The sequence below is a fragment of the Pseudophryne corroboree genome, chromosome 6 (assembly GCF_028390025.1).
Source record: "Pseudophryne corroboree isolate aPseCor3 chromosome 6, aPseCor3.hap2, whole genome shotgun sequence".
Classification (NCBI taxonomy): domain Eukaryota; kingdom Metazoa; phylum Chordata; class Amphibia; order Anura; family Myobatrachidae; genus Pseudophryne; species Pseudophryne corroboree.
Genome location: NC_086449.1, coordinates 319,912,958 through 319,938,498, shown reverse-complemented (window position 1 = coordinate 319,938,498; position 25,541 = coordinate 319,912,958). Strand labels below are relative to the sequence as shown.

The following is a 25,541-nucleotide window of genomic DNA, read 5'->3' as shown; positions in this document are numbered from 1 at the left end:
ATAGTGCATAGTTGCATACACACTAGACGATATCATGAACGATGTGTCTAAATCGGGCACGTTATCCATGACCGTCTAGTGCATAGGTCTGCAAACTCGGTCCTCATTACCCCACACAGTGAATGTTTTGCAGGTAACCCAGCAGGTGCACAGGTGTATTAATTACTCACAGACACATTTTAAAAGGTCCACAGGTGGAGCTAATTATTTCACTTGTGATTCTGTGAGGAGACATTTGGGGGTGATTCCAAGTTGTTCGCTCGCTAGTTGCTTTTAGCAGCATTGCACACGCTAAGCCGCCGCCCTCTGGAAGTGTATCTTAGCTTAGCAGAAGTGCGAACGAAAGATTAGCAGAATTGCGAATAATTTTTTTTTTAGCAGTTTCTGAGTAGCTCCAGACTTACTCAGCCATTGCGACCAGCTCAGTCCTTTTCGTTTCTGGTTTGACGTCACAAACACCCAGCGTTTGCCCAACCACTCCCCCGTTTCTCCAGCCACTCCTGCGTTTTGCAACTCGAACGCCTGCGTTTTTCTGCACACTCCCATAAAACGGCCAGTTTCCGCCCAGAAACACCCACTTCCTGTCAATCACACTACGATCAGCACAGCGATGAAAAAGCTTCGTTATGCCGTGAGTAAAATACCTAACTTTTGTGTAAAATAACTAAGCGCATGTGCTCTGCGAACCTTGCGCATGCGCAGTAAGCGACTAATCGCAGTATAGCTAAAAATCGGCAACGTGCGAACAACTCGGAATGACCCCCATTGTGGGGTAATGAGGACCGAGTTTGCAGACCTATGGTCTAGTGTGTACCCAGCTTTAGGCAGCCTTCTAGGATGAAAACACGTGATAGATGTAATTTACAATATAAAAACTGTTTGCATTAGCCAGCCATTTCCTTCCCAAAATCATTGTGTTTTATGTCACTAAAACTGAGTATGTTTCAGTACATACAAACAGTAGGGCAGTGAATACTAAACTGGGTGCTGCGGGGCACTTGCAGGGTTGCCATGGATTGGTGGTCCAGGACCACATCAAATTATTCATGGTCAGTGTGATGGGCAAAACCGATGCTGGTGGCTGACAATTATAAATATGAGGCCAAACAAAAATGCAACCCTGTACACCACCCCATAACTTAACCTAGGAATTAATGGTAAGCACAATTTACTTAATCATTTTTGCTGATTTTCCAAATAACCTTTTTTGGCCTAGAGGGGCTGTAAGAAAAACAGTGGTACTTTAGGGTCCCAAGATCCATGAACGTTTAGGTGCCACAAAATGGTATTTTGATTGTTTACAAAGAATACATTAAGCTATTTTTCATTACTATTTATTTACAGAGGTATTGCTAAAGATGCATTCAGTTGGAATCTGTGGTTCTGACGTACATTACTGGCAGCATGGTCGCATTGGAGATTTTATTGTAAAAAAGCCCATGGTTCTTGGACATGAAGCATCCGGGACAGTGGTTAAAGTGGGAGCTGCAGTAACTCATCTTAAACCAGGTACCTCTCCATGAAAATGACTCTGTGGCAACCTTAATATTCAATCATTTACATGTTATACTTTGAGGAGTACAAATTTCAAACCTGTTTTGTTTCTGGGGGTATATGTATTATTTTTTTTTAAAATTCAAGAACTTTGTCCAGATTTAGGAAGTAATTCAGAGATGGACGCAGATCTTGCTTCCATCTACTCACATGCTGGGGGCTGCCCAGTACAGGGCAAGGCTGCCCACATGTGTGTGATGCTGCCCCACCATGCGTTTGCAATTTCATTGCGAATGCATTGATTTTAGGTTGACCCCTGGCTGCGCTGGCAGGCGGTCTGGTGAAATTTTTTTCTCGGAGTGACTGTGTGTCTGCCCAAAAATGGTCCAGACACACCTGCATTGTCTGGACCGCGCCCACCGAATGCTGCATCTGGTGCCATATGGCTGTACAGCTGCATATCTAACAGCAATGCTTATGCCAGTGTTTCCCATCTCCAATCCTGAGGTCACCCTAACAATGCATTATTTCCAGGCCTCCCCCAACAATCAGTAAAATATAAGTAAAATAGTGATACCTGTATCTTTTAAAATGTGTCCCTTAGTAACGACATCATTGATTCCTCCAATATAGAGCATATAAAGAGCATTTCTGTTACCCAGTAGAGTGAGTGCATAACCATCTTTAAACAGCTATATTCCTCACTAATGCAAGGTGGCTTTAACCGATAAATGTCAAAGGGTACTGGTAATTAATGCTAAACAAGCCTTATTTAATTACTATTGCTCTTTGAAATTCATTGGTCAAAGCTGCTGATAATTAATTGCTTTGAAACCCATATCATAGTAATTCTATCCCCAAAGAAAGAGCTAGATATTAAAATGTATACAGTGATACAAAGTGAGGCGGCAGTGCGATAGTTAAAACTTTGGCAGTGCAATGGTAAAGAATAAAACCAAGCATTAAATTAAATAAGTTTGAAGTAATATTGAATAGGATTAATAACAATATAATAGTTATAGCTCCTTATGTGGGGTGTTGCCTGTTCCTCCATTTCAGGGACGCAGGTTACTATTCCTCTCCTACTCTACCCACTTCTGTGTGTTCTTCCTCTCTGCACTCCGGGTCTAAGCAGTGCAGCAGCTGATGCCCAGGTCTTAGCTTTGGTCTAGCTGTGTGGAATATGGACATCTGAGCATACAGTCTGAGCTCCATTGTGTAAGGGTCCATGATGTGGTGGTAATTACAGTGTTCTGGCTGTACTGTGAAGCTTCAGACTCATCTGCCTCTGGCTCCAATGCGTTTCATCCCTGAATAGACTTTGTCAAGGAAGCCTCACCTCTGTTTACAATCCTTTTGGTATACCTCTGGTATAAAGGTAACTTCTTCAAACAGCTCACTAGGACAGCATTGTGAAGTTGCTTTGCACTGAGTTACACAAATTTTTTTGTTGCGAGATGGAAGAACAAGCATATTTGGAGCACAAATGACGTTCTTCTCACTGGGGATGGGAGTAAAAAGGATTTAAAGAAATGTGTAATCTACTTTAACTCCAATGAACTCAACCTAGAATTCACTTCCTCCTGTAGCATAGATAGGGGGGTATTCAATCTGTGCCGAGTTTTCCAACTATCGGAAAACTGGCACTAATTCGACAGCTGACTCTTCAATTGCAGGCGTTTCTCGCCAGGGTATTGGTCCATTTTCGCCATGCCCCTTCAATTATTTTTTTGTCAAATCGGCATGGGCAAAAACTGACCAAAAAACTGTCAAACGGCCGCAAATTCAAAGCATGTGGATCGGTGGCGAATTCCTGAATCCACGTGGTTTTCGCTCGGCCGGATCTTTTGACAAGTTTTGAATATGTTGAATGTGAATTCCACCTGCAAACAAATTGAATACCCCCATAGGGTTAACTTTCTGGACCTGGGAATAAATCAAGGTCGAATTGAAATGAAACTTTCATTAAAAAAGTAGACTTCAATAATTATTTGCTAGCGTCCTGTAATCATCACCCAAAATGGGTAAATAATATCCCTAGAGGACCGTTTCAAAGGCCTAGAAGAAACTGCGAAGCTGATTTTTAATCACAAAGTGCTTCGCTTAAACAACAATTTGAGGAAAGAAAATATAAGAAGGAGCTTATGTACAAAACTCTTGCCAAAAATTAGGAAAAAACATAGGGAAAACCCTCAACAAATATAAAGAATAAAAAAATTCCTCTTGTTATTCCATTCTAATATAACAGCCACACCAAAAGACTGGAAGGATTTTTAAAATCTTGCTGGAATTTTTTTAAATTGGATCCCATCTGGGAAAAAGTTAATTCAAATTAAGCCCACTATTATCTACAAGATGGCACAAACCCTGCAAAATACATTGACTTGCAGCTAGATTCCAGGATTCCATTATTGTAATAATTGCCAGAGCTGCAGCAATCTTGAAAGTGTTACAACAAAGCTGATACAGTGCTTCAAATGTAATGTTTTAGCAACTGAATACCCAGTAAAAAAACAAACATTTAAACTGCAACACAGAAGATGTTATTTACCTCCTAGCATGCACCTGTGTTACACAGTATATGGGCTGCACCAAGCGGAAGCTAAAGGCAAGCATCTGGTAGCATATTTATAATATTAAAAGAGGTCTGAGAACACAAGCATTTCGGATCATTTCTTTATAAATCATGAATAAAGCCTAAAAATTAAAAATTCATGGTCATTGAACAAGTAGAAAAAGATTGCAGAGGAAGGAACGTTATAGAATATATGTCCAGAGTGGATTTACAAGCTGAAAACCCTCCATCTCAATGTCCTAAACTTGGATTTTGAATTAAACTCCTTTACAATATAAATCTGAGATTTTAAAACACTACTACAGATTCATACAGGGCCCTGAGGTTCAGGGGGGCCCCAAGGATCAGGTTCACAAAAAATGGGGCCACTGTGCCTAATAGCGCTTTTTACAGTGTACTCACCAGCTGCCCTTGAATTAAGTAAAAAAAAAAAAAGAAAAATTTTTCAAGCCGCCATATTCCCCCCTTGCCTCCCGTCACATGGGCTCATCCACCCCCCCATCCGCTACGTCAGTATGCATGCTGAACTACATCGGCCCCTCCCTGTACTCTGTCCCTGCCGCTGCTGAAGAGCAGAGCCCCCCAGTAGGACAACCACCTGTTCAATCGTTAAGTCAAAGGCTCCCCACCAAAGCCGCCCGCAGCCCCACCACTGTCCCAACTTCCTATGGTGAGTCCCTTTACATTATACTTACCAATCAGCTTGCTTCCTGGTCCTGTGACGTCACCACTTCATGTCCACATAAGCCACTATGGCTAGCTCAGGAAAGACAGAAACCTGTGGAGCAGAAGGGCTAAAATACAGAATATTCCAAAATGCAGAATGTTTTTGAGCATGGCTGAGATAGTGACACCTTTGCTTTCTGATGTTTTCATTGTACACAATCTTTGTTTAATGCACAAAATTATAAAAAATATTGTATAAAGTTATCTTATGAAGCATAAAGTAATTTTGTGTATTTACCTTTGTTTCATACGTAAAATAATTAAAAATATTGCCAACTTGTTGACGATCAACCTGCGATGAACAGCTAGGCATCGGAGTGCAGAACTTTAAATGTGGCAGAAATATTATAGTTTCTGTTTGTGGTGTGCCCTCAGGGCAATCTGGGACCCTTATGCTGGGTACACACTGGCCAATATATCTTAAGCTAATCTGTGAGTGTGTAACCCTGATTGTCTGTGAACGATCTAATTCACAGACATATCATGTCGGCCCTGCAGTACATCCGATGCCCGATATATCCGCAGATATATCGCCACATCTGGCTATGTGTACGGGTGGTTGGTACACTTGCTGCATGGACCGCCAGTGACTGACATCTCAACTGGGCGGGCACATTGAAATGCCCGCCCAGTTGTGATATCAGGCATAACACATTGGGTGGACAATCGTCAGATAGGTCGGCCAGGTGTGTACCCAGCATAACTGTCTTACTTCCCCTGATGGCAGCCCTGCAGTCACCCGTAGACATTTGAAGAACTGAAGATATCTTTTCTTTTGACTTTGCAGGGGACAGAGTGGCTATTGAACCAGGTGTCCCAAGAGAAACAGATGAATTCTGCAAAACTGGCCGCTATAATTTATCTCCCACAATATTTTTCTGCGCTACGCCACCTGATGATGGAAATTTGTGCCGATATTACACGCATAATGCCAACTTTTGCTATAAGTAAGAAATATATCAATTAGCAAATATTTTCAGTGTTTTCCTAAGTGGCTCTGGCCATTATAATGAAGTACCAAAATTTGGTCATCCTAGAGAAAAAATTTTTTTACACATCCTATTGGCCTGAATCTAGTCAAACGCAGACTGCAGTGGCATATGCGTCTTATGCTTATGTCATGGCTGATATTCTAAAAACTGAGTTGCCCATTTGCAGTACCTTGAAATGTTGCATTTCTGTCTCTGAGCGTTTTTAGATGCACCATCGAAACTTGCACAAGCCCTATCGCAGGTGCAGTTTCTCTGTCTGAGTATGACCTCTTGCATGACCGTCTGTGCGTCATTTAATGCAGCACTTTCAACGACATGCCGGTGACTTGTCTATGTTGCCTTAGCAACTCCCTTATTACCTCCCAGGTATGCCCACTAAAATTCTGAGACCTTGTATCAGATTCTTTCTCTGAGCGGTAACAATTGGAACACATGCGCTTTGCAACTCAGAGCATGAGCAGATTTAGAACATCAGCCAACTGTGCACGGTATCAACACTGCATCCACCTCTGAATTAGATCTATGGGTGGTACATTTCTGATTAGTCAGTGATTAGCGCAAAAAAAATGTAAACAGTTGGTCCCAGGTACCCAACACTTTAAAAAATAGGGTTCCTACTTCAGTTTTTCTGGTTCCCAACACAATTTATGCTTTTGATCTATCCATATGCCATCAGACCAACCCACAGGCTACCGTACACTTTGGGATGTCACACCTTTTGAGTAGTGACAATGCTTCTAAGTACACTGCATTGCTCTTACATAGACAACAGATTCAGTGCTGGGGGCAGAGAGGGGATGAGAGCAGGTAACATTTGTGACAGAGCTGGGGGTGTAGTCAGGTGGCAGTGCTGGCAGTATGCAGCACTTGGGGTACATATAGTACAGGGGTAAATAGAGGGTTATGGGTAGGCAGTGCTGTGGGTAAGGAGGGGTAAGGGTAGGCAGCAGAGGTACAATGCATCAGTATAACCCTAATGAAGCGTGCACACTTAAATAAACACACATATACATAATTTGCAATTGCTCCAGGTGACAAAGCATCCATCATATAGCAATGATTTACAAACAATTTCAGACACTACAGGTTTTATAACCCATCCTATGTCACACACCATGCCCCAGGAGCAGCCATTAGCGATCAGCATTACACATCATAGTAGCATTATACAACAGTAAAGACAGACTATATATTGCAAATAAGAAAGGGAAAGGCTTGGACGGGGGAGTTTAGGAATGTAAGAACCATAAGGTGCTGTGTGGGGAACAGGGAGGCAGTAAGTGGGGGTATAGAAGTGTATGTACCATGAGGTGCTGTGTGGGGCACAAGGACACAGTTTGTGGGGCTGTAGGAGTGTATGCATCATGAGGTGGTGTGTGGGACACAGGGAGGCAATATATAGGGCTGTGAGGAGAGTAAACAGTAAGACATCACCTGTCAGGTGAAATACGTCAGACAAATAACTAGGTAATGCACAGCACAGAGAAATGGACAGTACCCAGCATATAAGGGGTAACACATACATGCTGGGTGTGGGCTCCTCTCTCACCTTGGAGAAGGTCCCATCTCTGTTGGTTCTTGGCTAGTCAGACTGCCCCCGGTCCAGCATTAGGTAGATGGAGAAGATCACCATACAGAAGATAGCTGCAGAGCACCGTGATAGGCTGGCTCAGCTTCATGGTAGCCTTGGCAGCCCTAGCACCGCTCTGCCACTGCCGCCACCCGGGTCACACCAGCAAGCACTCCCCCGGCACACAGTCACACCTGCTTTAGATTGTGCGCTGATGGGCAGAGAGTGGAGGATGTAGTTCGCAGGCGGCCTGTGGATGAGGACATCGCTGCTGGCGGTGATAGATGCTGAGTATTGTTATTGGCTTCACAGGGCATCCTTCAGAACCCTTTTTAAAATCGAGGTCCCGAAAATGCCTGTAGTGCGTAAAAATGCACCATAGCTCATACATTCAATCACTGTTGGTGCAGTTGCTGTGGCAAACACAGGATTTCTAGAGGGGGGTTTCCAAATGCAGTCCACAATCTCCCACTCTGTGGAACATTGGAGCAAGAGTGGGTGTCTGGGGGAGTGGTAGAAGAACCCAGTAACGACCCTGGACACTATTGTCAACATTGGTCTTTATATATAGAAACATAGAAACATAGAATTTGTCGGCAGATAAGAACCACTTGGCCCATCTAGTCTGCCCCTTATTTTTTATTTTATTTTATTTTTTATATTATTTTTTATCACTAACCTTATTTGATCCTTATTTCTTTGTAAGGATATCCTTATGTCTATCCCATGCATGTTTAAATTGCTCTACTGTCTTAGCCTCTACCACCTCTGATGGGAGGCTATTCCACTTGTCCACTACCCTTTCTGTGAAATAATTTTTCCGCAAATTTCCCCTGAACCTCCCCCCCTCCAGTCTCAGTGCATGTCCTCGTGTCCTATTGCTTCTCTTCATTTGGAGAATGTTTCCCTCCTGGACTTTGTTAAAACCCTTCATATATTTGAAAGTTTCTATCATGTCCCCCCTTTCCCTTCTCTGCTCCAAACTATACATATTGAGATTTCTTAGTCTTTCTGGGTATGTTTTGTGATGTAGGCCATGCACCATTTTAGTTGCCCTCCTTTGTACAGTTTCTAATGTATTAATATCCTTTTGAAGATATGGCCTCCAGAACTGAATACAGTATTCTAGATGAGGCCGTACTAATGACCTATACAGTGGCATTATTACTTCTTTCTTTCTGCTGCTGATTCCTCTCCCAATGCAGCCAAGCATCTGACTAGCCTTCCTCATTGCCTTGTTACATTGCTTACCTGCTTTTAAGTCATCTGAAATAGTGACTCCTAGATCCCTTTCCTCCTCAGTAGTTTCCAGTATAGTGCCATTAATACTGTATTTAGCTTTAGGATTTTTGAGACCCAAGTGCATGATTTTGCATTTTTTGGCATTAAACTGTAATTGCCAGACTCTTGACCATTCCTCTAGTCTACCTAGATCCTCAATCATTTGTTTTACCCCACCTGGTGTGTCTACCCTGTTGCATACCTTTGTGTCATCTGCAAAAAGGCATACTTTCCCTTTAATGCCATTTGCAATGTCACCAATAAAGATATTAAAAAGCACTGGTCCAAGTACAGATCCCTGGGGTACTCCACTGGTAACATTTCCCTCCTGTGAATGCACTCCATTTACCACAACTCTCTGTTTTCTATCCTTCAACCAAGATCTTATCCATTCAATAATCCTAATATCCAATCCCAAACTTTCAAGTTTATTTAGCAGTCTGCGATGTGGAACTGTGTCAAAAGCCTTACTAAAGTCTAGATAAGCTATATCCACGGCTCCACCTTTATCCATCACTTTAGTCACACAATCAAAAAAGTCAATAAGATTTGTTTGACATGATCTCCCCCCAGTGAATCCATGCTGTTTGGGATCCAGTAAATTGCCGGATTTGAGATAATCTACAACTCTTTCTTTTAAGAGTGTTTCCATCAATTTCCCTACTACTGATGTAAGACTCACTGGTCTGTAGTTGTTTGCCTCTTCCTTGCTTCCACTTTTGTGCAGTGGGACTACGTTTGCTCTTTTCCAGTCCCCTGGAATTTCTCCTGTAGCTAATGACTGGTTGAATAATTCTGTCAATGGTGCTACCAGCACCTCTTTAAGTTCTTTTAATATCCTTGGATGTATCCCATCTGGCCCCATAGATTTGTCCACTTTCAGCTTTGAGAGTTCTGTTAGGACCTTCTCCTCTGTAAATGTACTTGTTTCATTTTCCTGAATATACTGGATACTGTGTTGAAAACAGTATTAATATTTAAAACCATAGATTGTCTATAGTATAGGCTGTATCGAACAGATTTAAATCATATAAATAAGATAAGTGGTCAGGAAAAGGTTAAACATACCATAAGAAATAAATACACAAACATTATAGAACCAGTCCTGCACTTTCTAAGCACACATTCTCCCACCTCATGGTAAGGCTCCTGTCTCCTCTTCCTGGTAGCTACTGTCTGGTCCAGTGCACTGATTCTCAGATCCACACACACAGAACACTTGGTAGAGGAAGCTACCACACAGGGCATGTGCACCAGCTCTGCTCTGTCCCTTAAACTGCATGATGTGGCAGCAGTTCTAGTAATCATATTATATACCATTGCTATTGTTGTCATCATTTTAGTCACTTGCCGAGAGGATGGGGGTTTCCGTGCAACCGGAAACCGCCCCTGCGTTTGCCTATGAGTTTTGATACAGAATTTCTGTTCATTGGTGTAACCAAATGCCTCTGGACCCAGTGGTGAATCCAAACGACATTCTCATTAATAAAACGTGCACATCAGCCAAATCACATTTAAAATTATTTATATTATATCGATACACATTAATATGACATTACAAAGTTTCACATTCATCTTAAGAACATGATTATTGAGAACCTAAATTATTTATCAAGGTTTTTGTTTTTAAAAGTAATTAGCAAAATGAACCCGCTGACACTTACAGTATAACAAATATGGAAACAAGCAGCATACGTCGTCTACCATAGTGTTGGTTATACTAAGGAAAACATACTTCTCTACTGATCCTTGGAAGTCACATTTTTGCTAGTAACTTGGAGACATCACATGAAAAAGCTTCATATCATCAAATGAGCTATAAGAATACTATTTGTTTAGGCATCTGGGAGACACAAAAATATATTCTGTATAAAGAAACACCTACTTACAGCTAATGATTCTTATGTACGTACAGAGAATGGACCCGACCACCACACACATTATTTCCTAGTTCCATGTATGAGATGGAAGTTATAGGTGTTGAAAAATTGTTTTATCTGTTACAGGCTTCCTGACAATGTAACGTTTGAGGAAGGAGCTCTGATAGAACCTCTCTCTGTGGGGATCCATGCCTGTAGAAGAGCTGGGGTTACACTTGGAAGCAGAGTGTTTATCTGCGGAGCAGGTATGGAGAAAGATCTAATGCAAGCCGTACATATAAGGGGCACTTCCCTGACGCTGATCCGATCCGTGGACTCTGATGATTGCATGGGGGTGGGTTTGTTAAAATCCAGCATATTAAAAAATCCCAGACTCTGCGAATTGAGATTGTCCAACATGTCTGATATTACCAATTACTCAACCCAGGTATACTGTAGGTAATGGGGACTTGCCCAAATACTTCCTTGATATGGGCCCATTATCATACAGTTTTATAGATTGTTTGTTTTTGCTTTAAATATACATTTCTCTTACGTCCTAGAGGATGCTGGGGTCCATCTAGTACTATGGGGTATAGACGGGTCCTTTGGGAGACACTGGCACTTTAAGAGTTTAATAGTGTAGGCTGGCCCCTCCCTCTATGCCCCTTTTACCAGACTAAGTTTAGAAAATGTGCCGGAGGAGCCGGTCACAGCTAGGGGAGCTCCTAGCAGTTTTCTTAGTTTTATTGTTTTCTAGAGTTAGTTAATTTACAGGAAGGCTGCTGGCAACAGCCTCCGTGCTTCGTGGGACTTTGGGGTGGAATAGGAAACAACTCTTGAAGCCTTGAAGTTAATGGTTCTCTATCTTCGCTGACAGGACACTGAGCTCCTGAGGGTGCTGATCGCAAGCCCACGAGGCGACTGCTTGCTCCTGCAGCACGGCCGTCACCCCCTAACAGAGCCAGAAGAAAGAAGAGTGGTGAGTACAGTGCCGGCGGCCCGGTTAGCGGGTCGCCGGCGGGAATGGCGGCACAAGGGTTGGGAGCACAGCTCTGACAGGCTGCGCTCCATGAAGGCTCAGCAACATGCATATGTAGACACTGCTAAGGGGCGTCCTGGGCCAGCGCGATCACCCTAAGACTAGTAATACATCTAACAGGGGCTAATACCGCTGTTCGCATCAAAGACCTCAGACCAGTATAATGTAATTGTGCGGGAAGCCGCGTGCCATTACAGGGGGCGGGGCTTCTCCTCAGAGCGGATCCAGCACTCACCAACTCCATTTTCTCCCTGCAGATCACTGAAGCAGGATGCTGACAGGGAGCGCTGACCCCTATATAACTCCAGTTATTCTCTGTGGTACCAGGGTGTTATAGACAGGGCAGAGTGCAGTTAGTACTAATTAACCTATTAAGGTTAGTTAGTCGGTGCCGGGCTTTTATCATAATTACTGCCCACAGGGCGCTGTGTGGCTGGCTCCTTATACTCTGTGACTTTCTGAAGGTACTCTGGGGGAAACTGTCTGACATTTTTCTGTATGTGTGTGTAAGTGTATATATCCACATTACCATGTCTAAGGCTCTGTGTCATGTGCTGCAGAGTGTGTATCTTCTCCTGAGGAGTCTATTCCATGTACTCAGGACTGCAATGTGCATTCCTAGCCTTCTGAATTCGAACCCCCATGGGTGGATTCTTTAAGGGGAATGATATCCCAGATTTCATCAAGGATGTCACATAATGAGAAAGAGATGCAGTTTTTGAGAATCTGTAGAGGGTTTGAAGTATTCAGCTCCCACTACTTCCTCCAATACCCCACCTACAGATCCGAAAAAATGTACACTTGCCCAGTTAATGTAAGTTGACACTGATACCGGCTCTGATACAGGGGACGGTGATGGGGATATGCAGGGGGGTGATGCATTCCTTGCTAAAGGGGTGCAGCTAATGATTGAATCAATTAGGGATGTTTTACATGTTTCTGAGAAGGTACCTGAACAAGTAGAGGAATCTTATTTTACAGAAAATAGGAAATCCTCGCTTACCTTCCCTGCTTCTAAGGAGTTAAACTCTTTATTTGAAAAATCCAGGAAAAACCCAAAGAAAAAATTCCAGATCCCTAAAAGAATTCTCATTGCTTTCCCATTCCCTGAGGAGGATAGAAAGAAGTGAGGAAAACCCACCTATAGTAGACGTTTCTGTATCTAGGTTGTCTAAAAAGGTGGTTTTACCTGTCCCTGGTTCAACCGCCTTAAAAGAGCCGGCTGACCGCAAGATTGAGACTACGCTTACATCACTATACACTGCTACAGGCGTGGCTTTAAGGCCCACTATTGCTTGTGTGTGGATTTCTAAAGCCATAGTAAAGTGGTCAGGCACATTCCTGGAGGACTTAGATACTATGGATAGGAGTGACATTGACTTGTTTTTACGTCACATACAGGATTCTGCTGGCTTCATGGTGGAGGCCATGAAGTATCTTGGCGTGCTGAATGCATGGGCTACTTCCATGACGGTCTCGGCACGCAGAGGACTCTGGCTACGCCAATGGACTGCAGATGCAGAATCCAAGAAAAATATGGAGAACCTACCCTTTACAGGTCAGGCTCTGTTTGGGGACGCATTGGATGCGTGGATCTCCACGGCAACTGCAGGTAAATACATTTTTCTTCCCTCAGCAGCACCATCGGCTAGGAAATCTTATCCTACACTGCAGTCCTTTCGGACCGCAAAATTTAAAAAATCCAAATCCCTTTCCACCTTCTTTAGGGGTGGTCGGGGAAAATCCAGAAAACCTGCACCAACAGTTTCTCAGGAACGGAAACCAGGTTCTGCTTCCTCAAAATCTTCAGCATGACGGTGGACCTCCCAGCCTGGAGATCGGGCAGGTGGGAGCAAGACTAAAAGATTTCAGTCACATCTGGGCGTCGTCATGCCTAGACCCCTGAGTGACAGACATTGTTACCCAGGGCTATAGACTTGAGTTTCAGGAACTCCCAACTCACAGATTCTTCAAATCAGGCTTACCAGTTTCACTGACGGAAAGTGCTATCCATCCTGCAGGAAGCCATTCAAAAATTGGTCCAAACAATTGTTATTGTTCCAGTTCCAACTCACCTAAAACACAAGGGTTATTACTCAAACCTGTTTGTGCTACCGAAACCAGACGGTTCGGTAAGGCCGATATTAAACCTAAAGTCATTGAACCCCTACTTGAGGGAGTTCAAATTCAATATGGAGTCTCTGAGAGCGGTGATCTCAGGTCTGGAGGAGGGGGAATTCCTGGTATCCCTGGATATCAAGGATGCATACCTTCACATTCCGATCTGGCCGCCTCACCATGCTTATCTCAGATTTGCGCTGCTGGATTGTCACTATCAGTTCCAGGCACTGCCTTTTGGCCTCTCCACAGCACCGAGAGTGTTCACCAAGGTCATTGCAGAGATGATGCTACTCATCTGCAGGCAAGGTGTGAACATAATTCTATATCTGGACGATCTGCTGATAAAAGCATCTTCCAGGGAGAGGTTGTTGCAGAGTATTGCTCTCTCAACTCGACTACTCTAGGATCATTGGTGGATCCTGAACCTTCCAAAGTCACATTTGGAGCTGACAAGGAGACTGCCCTTCCTGGGGATGATACTCGACACGGAAGTGCAGAGGGTGTTTTATACCGGTAGAGAAAGCGTTGGTGATCCAATCAATGGTACGGGATGTCCTGAAGCCAGCCCAGGTATCGGTTCATTAGTGCATTCGCCTTCTGGGGAAGATGTCAGCCTCCTACAAGGCTCTTCAGTACAGAAGATTCCATGCGAGGTCCTTCCAACTGGATCTCCCAAACTAATGGTCTGGATCACATCTTAACATGCACCAGTGGATACGCCTGTCACCGAAAGACAGAATTTCACTCCTCTGGTGGCTGCAAACTTCTCACCTACTTGAGGGCCGCAGGTTCGGGATTCAGAATTGGATTTTTCTAACCACAGATGCAAGTCTCAGAGGTTGGGGAGCGGTCACCCAAGGGGAAAACTTCCAAGGAAAGTGGTCAAGTCTGGAATCCAAGAAAAACAATAGAGCTGGCACTAGGTGTCTGGAATCCATCCTTCCGATAAACATTCTGGAACTAAGGGCCATATACAACCACCTTCTACAAGCGGCACACCTTCTGCAAGATCAGGCCATTCAGGTTCAGTTGGACAATGTAACGGCAGTGTCCTACATAAACCGACAGGGTGGAACGAAGAGCAGAGCGGCAATGTCAGAGGTAACAAGAATCCTCCTCTGAGCAGAAAAGCACGTGGTGGCACTATCAGCAATCTTCATTCTGGGAGTGGACAACTGGGAAGCGGACTTCCTCAGCAGACACGATCTCCATCCAGGAGAATGGGGCCTCCACCCGGAGGTGTTTGCAGAGGTGACAAGCCGATGGGGTGTACCTCAGGTAGACATGATGGCCTCTCACCTCAACAAGAAGCTTCGGAGGTACTGTTCCAGGTCGAGAGACCCACAGGCAGTGGCAGTGGATGCACTGGTAACTCCGTGGGTGTTCCAGTCAATGTATGTGTTCCCTCCACTCATCCCAAGGATTATCAAACTAATAAAAAGAACAAGAGTTCAGGCGGTCCTCATTGCTCCTGACTGACCATGGAGGGCTTGGTACGTGGATCTTCTGGAATTACTCCTGGGGGATCCAAGGCCTCTTCCTCTTCACGAGGACCTTCTGTAGCAGGGGCCGTTCGCCTATCAAGACTTACTGCGGCTACGTTTGACGGCATGGAGGTTGAGCACCAGATCTTAGCTCGGAAGGGTATTCCAAAAAAGGTAATTCCTACGCTGATATAAGCTAGGAAGGGGGTTACGTCTAAACATTACCATCGGATTTGGAAAAAGTATGTGTCTTGGTGTGAATCCAAGAAGTTTCCAATGGTGGAGTTTCAACTGGGACGGTTTCTCCTCTTTCTGCAAGCAGGTCTACGCTTGGGCTCCATAAAGGTCCAGATTTCGGCCTTGTCCATTTTCTTCCAGAAACAATTGGCTGACCCCCTGAGATTCAGACATTCTTGAAAGGGGTTCTGCACATCCAACCACCCTTTGTGCCTCCTACGGCACCTTGGGATCTTAATGTGGTGCTGCAGTTCCTGCAATCATATTGGTTCGAACCTTTGAAGGAGGTGGACGTCAAGTTTCTTACTTGGAAGGTGGTCACACTGTTGGCATTGGCATCTGCTAGACATGTGTCAGAATTGGGGGCATTTTCAAGCAAGAGCTCCTACTTTGATTTTCCATGAAGATAGAGCTGAGCTCAGAACGCGTCTTCCGAAGGTTGTGTCAGCTTTTCATATCAACCAACCTATTGTGGTGCCAGTGGCTACTAACTCCTCAATTACCTCAAAGTTCTTGGATGTTGTGAGGGCTTTGAAGATATATGTGAAGAGAACTTCTCGTCACAGGAAGTCGGACCCTTTGTTTGTCCTTTATGATCCCAACAAGGTTGGGTGTCCAGCTTCTAAGCAGACGATTTCTCGCTGGATCTGGTTTACTATCCAGCATGCTTATTCGACAGCAGGCTTGCTGTGTCTAAAATCTGTTAAGGCCCACTCTACTCGTAAAGTGGGTTCTTCCTGGGCGGCTGCCTGGGGTGTCTCGGCTTTACAGCTTTGCCGAGCAGCTACTTGGTCTGTGTCGAACACGTTTGCCAAGTTCTACAAGTTCGATACTTTGGCCTCTGAGGACCTAAAGTTTGGTAATTCTGTTCTGCAGGAACTTCAGCACTCTCCCTCCCATACTGGGAGCTTTGGTACATCCCCATGGTACTAAATGGACCCCAGCATTCTCTAGGACGTAAGAGAAAATAGGATTTGAATTACCTACCGGTAAATCCTTTTCTTGTAGTCCGTAGAGGATGCCCGCCCAGTACTTCGTATTCCTGCATTGTTACTTGGTTCAGTGTTGTTGTTTCAGCCGTTGCTGAATTGTTCCAAGTTGGTTAGCTTGGCTTTTCTTTTTGTTATGTGTGAGCTGGTATGAATCTCACCACTATCTGTGTGTTTCCTTCTCTCGAAGTATGTGCGTCTCCTCGGGCATAGTTTCTAGACTGAGTCTGGTAGGAGGGGCATAGAGGGAGGGGCCAGCCCACAGTATTAAACTCTTAAAGTGCTAGTAGCTCCCAAAGGACCAGTCTATACCCCATGGTACTAAATGGACCTCAGCATCCTCTACGGACTATGAGAAAAGGATTTACCGGTGGTAATTAAAATCCTATTTTTTTTTATTAAACCTCTTAGGCATAAGACATTTTGCACAGATATTTCTCATGGTTGTGCTCTATTTGCATGTATTATTCTTTTTCTTATTAATATGATTGGAATGTGGGAAATTATATATCAACTATTAGCAGAGGCGGATTGGCCATAGGGTTCACAGGGAAGATTCCCGGTGGGCCGACGCACCTGTGGGGCCTGTTTAGTTTGAGGACATGTGGTCCTTTTTATAGACATAGTGAATAAGATGCTAAATAATTTGCATATATGAAAATTACTTTGCCAGGAGGACATATAAGATTGAGTGAATAGTGATTGGGATACAGTTGGTGTAATCAGCAAGAAAATATATATTTCTAAAGAATTATATAGTTTCCTAAATTCTGAAGGTGCATCATATAATGTGCTCATAATATTTAATTTTATGTATTTTTAACTTCCCCCTTGATGCTGGACATGCCCACTATCTGGAAAGTCTTGGGGGGAGGGTGCTGCTGCCATGGCCCATGGCTAGACCTTACACCTCTGGTGCTGCCCGTGTGGGGCCACTAGTACAAATTTTTCCAGGGCTGCTTTTTGTTCCCAATCCGCCCCTGACTATTAGTGTCAATTGTACAATGCTTAGACTTGCCTTACAAACATGTACTACTCAGTGGGGTTTGCCGAGTACTAGCTTTTAAAGAAATTGTTTCCCTTACAGGTACTTCTTTAATTCAAAAGAAGGCCTCTATGAAATGTTTTTTTTTTTTTTTTTTTTTATAGTAATGTTTCCATATAGTGTACTTTGCTTTGTCACATCATACTCTAGACCTCATCTAAATCATTTATAATCCAAATTTTGTGTTTTATTTTAATTTGTTTCTAACATTTATTTGTTAGGACCTATTGGCCTGGTTTCTCTAATTGTGGCAAAGATGATGGGAGCTTCACAAGTAGTAATAAGTGGTAAGAAAATTCTGTGTTTATGCACTTGTATTTATATAATAATTGGCTATGGTCTGTTCCGTCTCCGACAAACCCAGAACAGCCGAAAGGGACGGATGATCAGTAATGTCACACAATAGTTACTAGTCATGATGAGTGCTATAATGTATTTTTATTCTGATGTTTATATGCCCCAGGAATGATAATTTTGCATATACATGCTTGCTGACTTGTAGGCAAATTGCCAATTCCCACCAGTCAAGTGTGAAGTTAGAAAAAGAAATAAAACCCAGAAAGACCTCCAATTTCACATAACACTGTCAGGTGCCTAATTGCAAAATTCCGAGAAACTGGGACTGTGGCTGACAATTCACGGAGTGGTCGTCCAAAGAGTGCTCCTGGTCTTTCTGGGGGGTGGTACTTATGTGACCGCCGGTCAGCTGACCGACAGTCACATGACCTCCTCCACCAACCCGACGGGTCACTGTCCCGATGGTCGGCATGCCGGCCAACAGGGACTATTTCCACTCGTGGGTGTCCACGACACCCATAGAGTGGGAATAGAACCCGTGGCGACCGCAGGTCGCCACCGAGCCCGCAGCGTGGCGAGCGCAGCGAGCCCGCAAGGGGCTTGCTGCACTCGCCCCTCCCCGCCGGGATCCCGGCGTCGGTAAGCTGACCGGCGGTCAGGAGACCGCCGGTCAGCCGTACTACACCCCTTTCTGGGTGACGGTTGTTAAAATCTGCAGCTATGACATGGAAACTTCATTTTCCAGACATCAAAATGACCTCAATTCTCTCCTCTTTTGTCAAAGCCATCTTCAGTTACTTGCAATAAAAAAGTGTTGTAACGTTTGAACCATAACTGCTATTTCAAATCTGTTTGCAGCAATAAACTTTTAAGCAAATTCTGATTTCAAGATGGTGCCCATGTTCGGTACATACCCTAAAAGATAGCCCATCTCACCCATACCTTACTGGAGAATTTAGTTTTCGCATTTCCTGCACCGTTTTTGAAACAAAAGGGTGTACTGCGACTTTTGAATCACCCTGTATTTTTAATTATTGTTTGGGGTTTCAGATCATACAGTGTGCATAATCAGATACTAAATGCATAAATGGTCCTCATTAATTTTTATATAACTTGTTATAGTTTTTGTAATTTTTTTTAAGCATGTTAAGACGACATGCTGTATTTGCAAAGTAAGTAACCGTAGAAGAATTAATTATGGTACATCACAGTTTAAGGGCATCAAATGTATCCAAGGGATCTCCATTGTGTGAATGTGAAGGGTGAACCTTATTTGCAATGACAGTACCAGGGGTACTATATATGCTTGCAAATCAAACTTTGCCAATAAAAATACCATGACCAGCTTCAACACATTCTAAAATCTGTTCTTTGATGCAATATGCCATTAAAAAAATGTTCAAATGTTACCAGTTCAGTTTGCCACTTACCCCTATTTATTGCTCATTCATCAGGACTTATGTATTAATAACTGGAGGCAACTACTGTATGATGTAAACCAGTAGAGTGAGATATGACCCTAATATCCTCCATTCATTTTAAAATTTGCATTCTGCAAATCTTCTAGTTCTTCTAATTCTGGAACCAGTTAGGATCCTGGCAGACGGGATCCCAGCACTCTAAATACAGATGCCTGGATCCGGGCACTGCTCAGAATGCCAACGCTGGCATCCGGATTAGGATCGCAATCCTAGCGACGCAATACCTACCGCTGGGATACTGAACATTTGTGTGCTGGGCCACCGGAGAGGTAAGTCGCGTGGAGGGGAAGTTAGGTTTAGGGTGCTGGTGGAGGGTTAGGGTTAGGCTGCGGGCAGGGGGGTGATTTAAGTTTAGGTTGCAGGGGCGGGGGAGGGTAGGTTTAGGCATTCCCAGGGTGGGTTAGGGTTAGACTGCGGGGTAGAGAGGTTAGGTTTAGGCTGAGGGAAGGTGGGACTAGGTTTAGGCACCTCCATGTAGGGTTAGGGCTAGACTGCGGGGGGAGAGGGAAGGGATAGGTTTAGGCTTTTGGGAGGGTTAGGGTGGGGGTTTAACATATTTACCCGACCCCTATCGTGATTCTAAACATCAGCATGCCGCAGTCGGTATTCTGGTCACCGGTATCCCGACCTTCGGCATATCAGCCCCAAACCGTTGAATTCATAGTTCCTAATTACCGCGGGAATGGGGCTGTCTTTTAGCAGTTGCTGGCAAAGTAGTCCATAATTTAATTTCCCATAATGCATGTGATACAATGCACCATACAAGCTTGCAGGCAGTCTGCATAAATGGGATAATATATTTCAGCATGATATGCATTCTACTGTACTTGTCAGTTCCGAGGTGGTAGGGAAAGCTGGAATGGGAATTAATCACTAAGAGAGTTCAGTCACCATGAATCATGCATAGCTATCAGTGCAGCGATGTCACCCTTTTCACTCCTGTCTGGCTGACTATTGGACAGGTACAGTGTATGTACATAATAACGCCGCAATCATTTCTCAGTTATCAGGGCTGAACAAATGATAAGCTAAGTCATTTAAACTCATTGGAAAATGAAATTGATATTGTTTTACCTCAGAAACCGTTTTTGCCAGTTGCTATGCAATGGATTGAATAGGTAAAAAAATTATATTTAGTCTATTCTTTAAGATAATTCAATGTTGGCATTTTCAGATAGTGCTAATTTGATTATTTGATAAAGGTTGTTTTTCTTCATTACCAATTTATGTTTTCTGATATGTGCCATTGTTTCATATATTGGAAATCATTAACTCCAGCATTTGATAACATTTTGTTTTCTCAGCCTGACCTTTCATCCAGTTAAACAGCAGACCTCTTGGTATTTTCATGATACCGGTTCCTGGGAAGGGATAGGTGGGGGAAAGTCCTTCAGTAAAAAAATTATTGTTTTTTGCAAATGAACGTATGACTTGAGATAAACAGTTAAAGTGTAAAAACTTCAATAAAGCACAAATACCATATATGTGCATATATGTGCGGATCTTGATCCGAGGCACCAACAGGCTGAAAGCTTTGACTGATTCCAAAATGCACAGCGCCGCCTCCTCTATAACCCCGCCTCCGTGCACAGGAGCTCAGTTTGTAAGCTGGTGCCATGCAGTAAGCAGGCAATCAAGGGGGGGGGGGGGTTTGGTGCTGCCCATATTATAGGAGCAGGGGCCGTCCCTTCTGGATATCCAACTGGGTCCTGCTGACGACGGATGCCAGTCTGAGAGGTTGGGGTGCGGTGTTGGAACAACACTCTCTCCAGGGTCGGTGGACTGAGGAGGAGTCTCTACTCCCAACAAACATTCTGGACTTGCGGGCAGTGTTCAATGCGTTGACAATGGCCCAGCATCTGATATAGAGCAGACCTGTTCCAGTACACGTGGCATACATCAATCATCAATGCGGCACTCAAAGCCGCATGGCAATGAGCGAAGTATCACGGATTCTTCAATGGACAGAACGCCATCTGCCGGCCATATCAGCAGTGTTCATTCTGGGCGTTCTGAACTGGGAAGCGGACTATCACAGTTGTCAGGACGTACACGCCGGAGAGTGGAGCCTCCATCCAGAGGTGTTTCAACTTCTCGTGGACACGTGGGGCCTTCCAGATGTGGATCTGATGGCGTCTCGACACAATCACAAGGTTCCGGTCTTCGGAGCAAGGACAAGGGATCCTCAAGCAGCGTTCGTGGACGCTCTGGCAATTCCATGGAACTTTTAGCTGGCGTATATGTGTTCCCTCCGGTGTCACTCCTGCCCAGAGTAATACGGAAGTTCAAGCAAGAAGGAGGAAACCTACTTCTGGTCGCTCCAGCGTGGCCCAGGCGTGCCCAGGTTCTCCGATCTACAGGGCCTCTCTTTGGATCAACCCCTTCTAATTCTACAACAACCAGACCTCCTCGTTCAGGGCCCTTGTGTTTACCAGGATTTGGCCCGACTGGCTTTGATGGCATGGCTCTTGAAGCTTTCGTCCTGAGGGCCAAGGGTTTTTCTGAGGCGGACGTTCAAACTATGTTGAAGGCCCGTAAGCCGGCTTCTGCTCGGATCTACCATAGGATCTGGAATGCTTACTTTACTTGGTATGCGTCTCACAATCATGACGTTTTCAAGTTTAGTACTGCCAAACTATTGGCCTTTCTACAACAGGGCCTGGACTTAGGCCTGCATCTGGCCTCCCTCAAGGTTCACATCTCTGCCTTGTCGGTTTGGTTTCAGAGAAAGATTGCTGCCCTACCTGATGTCCCTACATTCACTCAGGGCGTGTTGCGGATTCAGCCTCCTTATGTGCCACCTGTGGACCCTTGGGATCTGTCGGTGGTTTTGGAGGCCTTGCAAGAGTCTCCGTTTGAACCTCTTGCCTCTGCTGACCTTAAGTGGCTTTCCCTTAAGGTACTGTTTTTGCTGGCCATTGCTTCAGCTAGAAGGGTCTCAAACTTGGGTGCCTTATCCTGTAAGTCTCCCCATTTTTGATTTTTCACCGTGACCGGGCGGTTCTTAGAACGCGGCCAGGTTATTTACCCAAGGTGGTGTCTTCCTTCCAACTTAACCAGGAGATTGTGGTTCCGGCCTTTAATTCTCCTGAGTTGTCTACCAAAGAGCGGTCTTCGGATGTAGTACGGGCTCTCCGTATCTATGTGAAGAGAACGTCCTCCATTAGGAAATCCGATTCTCTTTTCATGCTGTTTGGTTTTCACAAACGTGGCTGGCCTGCTTCCAAGCAGACACTGGCCAGATGGATTAGAATGGTGATTGCACATGCTTATGTACAGGCTGGTCGTCTGGTTCCTGCTACCATCAAAGCCAATTCTACTCAGTCGGTTGGACCTTCTTGGGCGGCCCACCATGGTGCGACCCTTGAACAATTGTGCAAGGTGGCTACGTGGTCCTCTGGGAACACGTTCATTAGGTTCTATGCCTTCGATACTTCCGCCTCGCAGAATGCTTCCTTTGGACGCCGGGTTCTTGTGCCTGCTACAGTGCGTCCCCTCCCATAAGGAACTGCTTTAGGACATCCCCGATGTTAATCCTTGTGGAGCCCAGTGTACCCCGCAGCAGAAAATGAGATTTATGGTAAGAACTTACCGTTGTTAAATCTCTTTCTGCGAGGTACACTGGGCTCCACAAGGCACCCACCCTGACACACTTAGCTTCTTTGGGTTGGTATGGCATAGCCGCTGACACCCTCTCCTGTGGTAAATGTGTGGTGTAATTGGCTACGAGCAATTGTCATCTCTGGTACCTGCTACTGCACTGGGCTGGTTAACGAAACTGAGCTCCTGTGCACGGAGGCGGGGTTATAGAGGAGGCGGCGCTGTGCATCTTGGGAACAGTCAAAGCTTTGAGCCTGTTGGTGCCTCGGATCAAGATCCTACTCTACACCCCGATGTTAATCCTTGTGGAGCCCAGTGTACCTTGCAGAAAAAGATTTAACAACGGTAAGTTCTTACCATAAATCTCGTTTTTTGCTATCTTGATTTTAACATAAAATGCATTCACTGATGGGTTGAGGATATAAGGTAGTTTAGTGTCTATGCAAATTATACTGAATGTTAAAACATTTTTATAATATTTACTTTCATTCTGTCTGTTAGTGTGACGCAAAATTGCCTCTTAACATGCTAGGAGTTAAGTTGACCTCCATAAATGTTTATGACTCAATGCACCTTTGTTGTTTTGGATTTTTATTATTTGTGCATAGTACTGATGTTGAAGATTTACAGTTTATATGATGAATCTGAAATAGGCTTTGCATTGTTCTTTTTTTTTTCAAGTGGATCCCTTTCACAGAGTGGAAATATATTGGGAGATGAACTGACTATGCAGAATACTGCTTGTCGTCTCACTGGAAGCAGTCATATCACAAAGGCATGAGGCACTTCATGTCTTTTGTCCCAGTTACTAGCAAATGAATTGATTCAATATTGGTTCAGTACAAAACATGGCTGCCTCCACCCTGTGTAGAGTCTGCTTTAACATTGTATACACAGGACCAGCTTCTTCTCCTTTGTGCAGCTTTGCGTGGCTTGCTCGTGTGTTAGTAGCCCCAAGCATCTATTTGTGTTAATCCCTGAATCAAAAATTGCAATTGTCAATCAGGCAGAGGCGTTTGCGGGGCAGCAATGCTCCATTTCACAGGCGGTGACAAAGGGTAGCGCGGGGGGGGGGGTCGTCTGGGAAACATGGTGTGGTGGCGCGTACGGGGGCCGTGGGCGTGATCGGGGCGGCTCTGATTGCAAAGATGGTGGTGAACCTCTTGCCGTCGCAAGAGGGCCACCAGCAGGAGGCTTCCTTACTTTCTTCGCAGGGGGGGCGGTGATTAGCATGCTGGGCTGCTTTGTCCTGCGATGTGCGGCCCCCAGCATGCGAGCAAAAGGATTGCAAATTATGCTAATAAGCAGACTTTGCAATCCTTACTGAATTGGGTCCACTGTTTGCAAAGAAATTTTGTGATCAATGTGTACAATATACATCACAATATTAGATGGCACTACTGTCTTCGTACAATTAGTTAAGCTGAGCAATAACAGACATCCACCCAAGGTAAGCTAAGGCAAATGCTTGTGTGTGTGCATATATATATATATATGTGTATATATATATATATATATATATATGTGTGTGTATATATATATATATATATATATATATGTTAATCCAGTAATAAATTCCTGATCAGTTTTTAATGCGTTAACTTTCTGCAACGCAGTTTAACACTACAATTAAAACAACTACAGTTTTAATAATAATGTAAGTGTATTAGAGTACGGTGCTGGGAACACACCTTGAGACTGAGAATGCTAGGTTGTTGTTTTTGCTTGATTATACAGCATGAGGCACCCTGTTGCAGAATTTGCAGATTGTCATGGTTGCAGGTTCTGAGCAGTGTTTGTGGCAAACATAGCCACAGATCCAGTCTTTCGGTAAATGGTTCATATGCTGCCTCAAATTCACATATTCACTCTAGCTTACCTGCATGATCAGTTCTTTTCCTCCTACATCTTTTGCCCTTACTACTCCCACTCTTAGAATGTAAGTTCTCACAAGCAGGGCCCTCCATCCTCTTGTTACATCCCTCCAATTAGACTCTCTACCTTAAAATGGGTACACACTGATAGATATATTCCTGCTCTATCGAACTGGCAATATATCTGTAGGTCATTGGCGGGTATGTACACTTAAAATTACTGTGAATTACATAATTAACAGACATATTGTGTTGGCCCTGCAGCACAGACGATGCCGATATGTATGGATGTGTGTATGGATGACCCACCAACCACTCACACACTGGCTGCAGGGACTGACATCATAGCTGGGTGGGCAAATTGAAATGCCTGTCCAGTTGTGATATCTGGCCCGATATGGCGAGTACCGATTGGTAAGTGTGTATGCTTACCTAACTGACAGCTCTGTTGGCGGGTCAGCGAACAAGTTGGCTAGGTGTCTACCCAGCTTTAGCCAAGAGCTATGCCATGCCTACATATGCATTTATTTATTTACAGATGGTCAGTGCTCATCTATGCCGCTAGCCGGTTGCATGTCTGCGTGGGTGCGTATGCTCCCATGAATGGGTCGCAAGCTGCTGCAACTAATATGTACGTTTGGCCCATTTGTGGGATATATGAGGGGGGGGGGGGGGTGTACGTGTGTGTGTGTGTGTGTGTGTGTGTGTATACAGTATATATATAATTAATTCACCTTTTTATGCAGCTTTACTTTGAATGGCACTTTGGAAATTTGTGGCGACAATGATAATAAAACATAATAATTAAATAGTAATAATAAAATTCTAATAATAATGATAATTCAGTAATAGTAATAAAATTGTAATAAACTTA

The 25,541-nt window shown here is 44.1% G+C and overlaps 1 protein-coding gene across 3 annotated transcripts in view; it reads left to right on the top strand.

The window, feature by feature from the left end:
• SORD (sorbitol dehydrogenase) overlaps positions 1 to 25,541 on the top strand; it is a 70,742-nt gene that overhangs the window by 33,358 nt on the left and 11,843 nt on the right. For all 3 annotated transcript variants that reach the window (XM_063926282.1, XM_063926281.1, XM_063926283.1), the window contains exons 4-7: positions 1,345 to 1,509; positions 5,583 to 5,742; positions 10,645 to 10,763; positions 17,637 to 17,702. In XM_063926282.1, coding sequence (XP_063782352.1) covers positions 1,345 to 1,509; positions 5,583 to 5,742; positions 10,645 to 10,763; positions 17,637 to 17,702 — 510 coding nt within the window. The remainder of the gene's footprint in view (positions 1 to 1,344; positions 1,510 to 5,582; positions 5,743 to 10,644; positions 10,764 to 17,636; positions 17,703 to 25,541) is intronic.